Source organism: Halichoerus grypus, chromosome 11 (assembly GCF_964656455.1).
Source record: "Halichoerus grypus chromosome 11, mHalGry1.hap1.1, whole genome shotgun sequence".
NCBI classification, from domain to species: domain Eukaryota; kingdom Metazoa; phylum Chordata; class Mammalia; order Carnivora; family Phocidae; genus Halichoerus; species Halichoerus grypus.
The window spans coordinates 13,137,047-13,138,994 of NC_135722.1; the positions used below are offsets into that span (position 1 = coordinate 13,137,047).

The 1,948-nt window shown below is 38.3% G+C and overlaps 1 protein-coding gene across 1 annotated transcript; it reads left to right on the forward strand.

The window, feature by feature from the left end:
• Nucleotides 1-736: 736 nt before the first annotated feature.
• On the forward strand, nt 737-1,612 carry LOC118545333 (olfactory receptor 9G4-like). Its single transcript, XM_036107494.2, has one exon. It carries the CDS (start codon nt 737-739, stop codon nt 1,610-1,612), a length of 876 nt encoding a protein of 291 aa, XP_035963387.2.
• The last annotated feature ends 336 nt before the right edge of the window (nt 1,613-1,948 follow it).

Below are 1,948 nucleotides of genomic sequence, written 5' to 3' on the forward strand. Positions count from 1 at the left end.
CATACTCCTGATAAAGAGAATTCTGTTTTTAAATACCAGCTCTGCTATTGATCTGTTCTGTAACTTTGGAATTGTTTCTTAAACTCCATGAGAATCATAATAGTACCTACTTTATGAAGCTGTAGAGAGGATTAAATGGTTCAAGATTAGGATTTAGAATATTAACTGGCACATAGTGAGTAATTTATATTATATTAACTATATTATATTATTATATTACATTATATCATATCATATCATATCATATCATATCATATCATATCAAATGTAAATGTTGTATTGATAGTCACAGGAGTGTGTTGGTATTAGTATAATTTTTCAGCACAATGCCTGACACATACATTCTCAATAATGCGTGAAGGAAACTAAAATTTTTTGAGCACTTACTATGTACTTAACATTGGGTTGGATATTTTCATGCATGTCTTCTTCAATCAAACAGTGTGTTGGGGGCTTCATTTTTCTTCTCTGGCGGGACTAAGGGACTTGCCCTGCATTAAACAATTAATAAGTGAAAGCCCTAATTTCACAGTCAGATTCTAACACTAATTCCTGTGGTCTACCCAAATCACAGACTGAAATTCTATCATTCTAGGTAATCATGGATAAAAGTCCATGAATGTCCTAATAATTATGGACTTAACTTATGCCTTTGTTTATTTATTTCAATGGAAAAATCACAAAATGATTTTTTTTTCCCCCTCAAAGTCTTTATCAGGCTTTCTCCTCTGTGGACATGGAAGTAGGAAATAGTACCATTCTGACTGAATTCATCTTGGTGGGCTTCTCAGCAAACCCACAGTGGCAGCTGACCCTATTTGGAATGTTTCTCGTGCTCTATTTGATGACTTTGTCAGGGAACATGACCCTGGTTATCCTAATCGGAATTGATTCCCGCCTGCATACCCCTATGTACTTTTTCATTGGCAATCTGTCCTTTTTGGATTTTTGGTACACTTTTGTGTACACTCCCCAAATCTTGGCCAATTGTGTCTCAGACGACAAACGTATTTCCTTGGCTGGATGTGGAGCACAGTTGTTTTTCTCCTGTGTTGTAGCCTACGCTGAGTGCTATCTCCTAGCAGCCATGGCATATGACCGGTATGCAGCAATCTGTAACCCATTACTTTATTCAAGTATTATGTCCAGTTCTCTCTGTACTGGGCTCGTTGCTGGCTCCTACTTAGGAGGGCTTTTGAATGCCATAGCCCATACTGCCAACACTTTCCGCTTGAGTTTCTGTGGTAAAAATATTATTGACCACTTCTTCTGTGATGCACCACCATTGGTAAAAATGTCTTGTACAGATACCCACGTCTATGAAAAAGTCCTCCTGGGTGTAGTGGGCTTCACAGTCCTCTCCAGCATTCTTGCCATCCTGATTTCCTATTGCAACATCCTTCTGGCTATCCTGAGGATCCGCTCAGCCTTAGGAAGGCGCAAGGCCTTCTCCACCTGTGCTTCACACCTCATCTCCGTCATGCTCTTCTATGGATCCCTGCTCTTCATGTATTCAAGGCCAAGTTCCACCTACTCCCTGGAGAGAGACAAAGTGGCTGCTCTGACCACACCGTGGTCAGTCCACTGCTCAACCCTCTCATCTACAGCCTGAGAAACAAAGATGTCAAAGAGGCCTTGTGGAAAGCAACACAAACCATAAGGCCACAGAGATGAAGGTTATCTTTTTTGCAGAATGTTCTTATTGCATAATTTTCCAAATTATTGGCTTATATGTATGCTGGTAATCATTGCAGTTTTCAAGTAAATACAAGTCATACTTAAAGCAATGACACATTAAGGAAACCACTCTTTGTTTATTATTATTTTGTGATTAAAATATTTAAATTAATTTTGGGTTGTCGTTTGATGTTTTACAATACTGTATTTTACTTTCTTATAGTGCTAGATTTACATAAAACTTATCCCCTTTATTATCTTTGGGGGATCT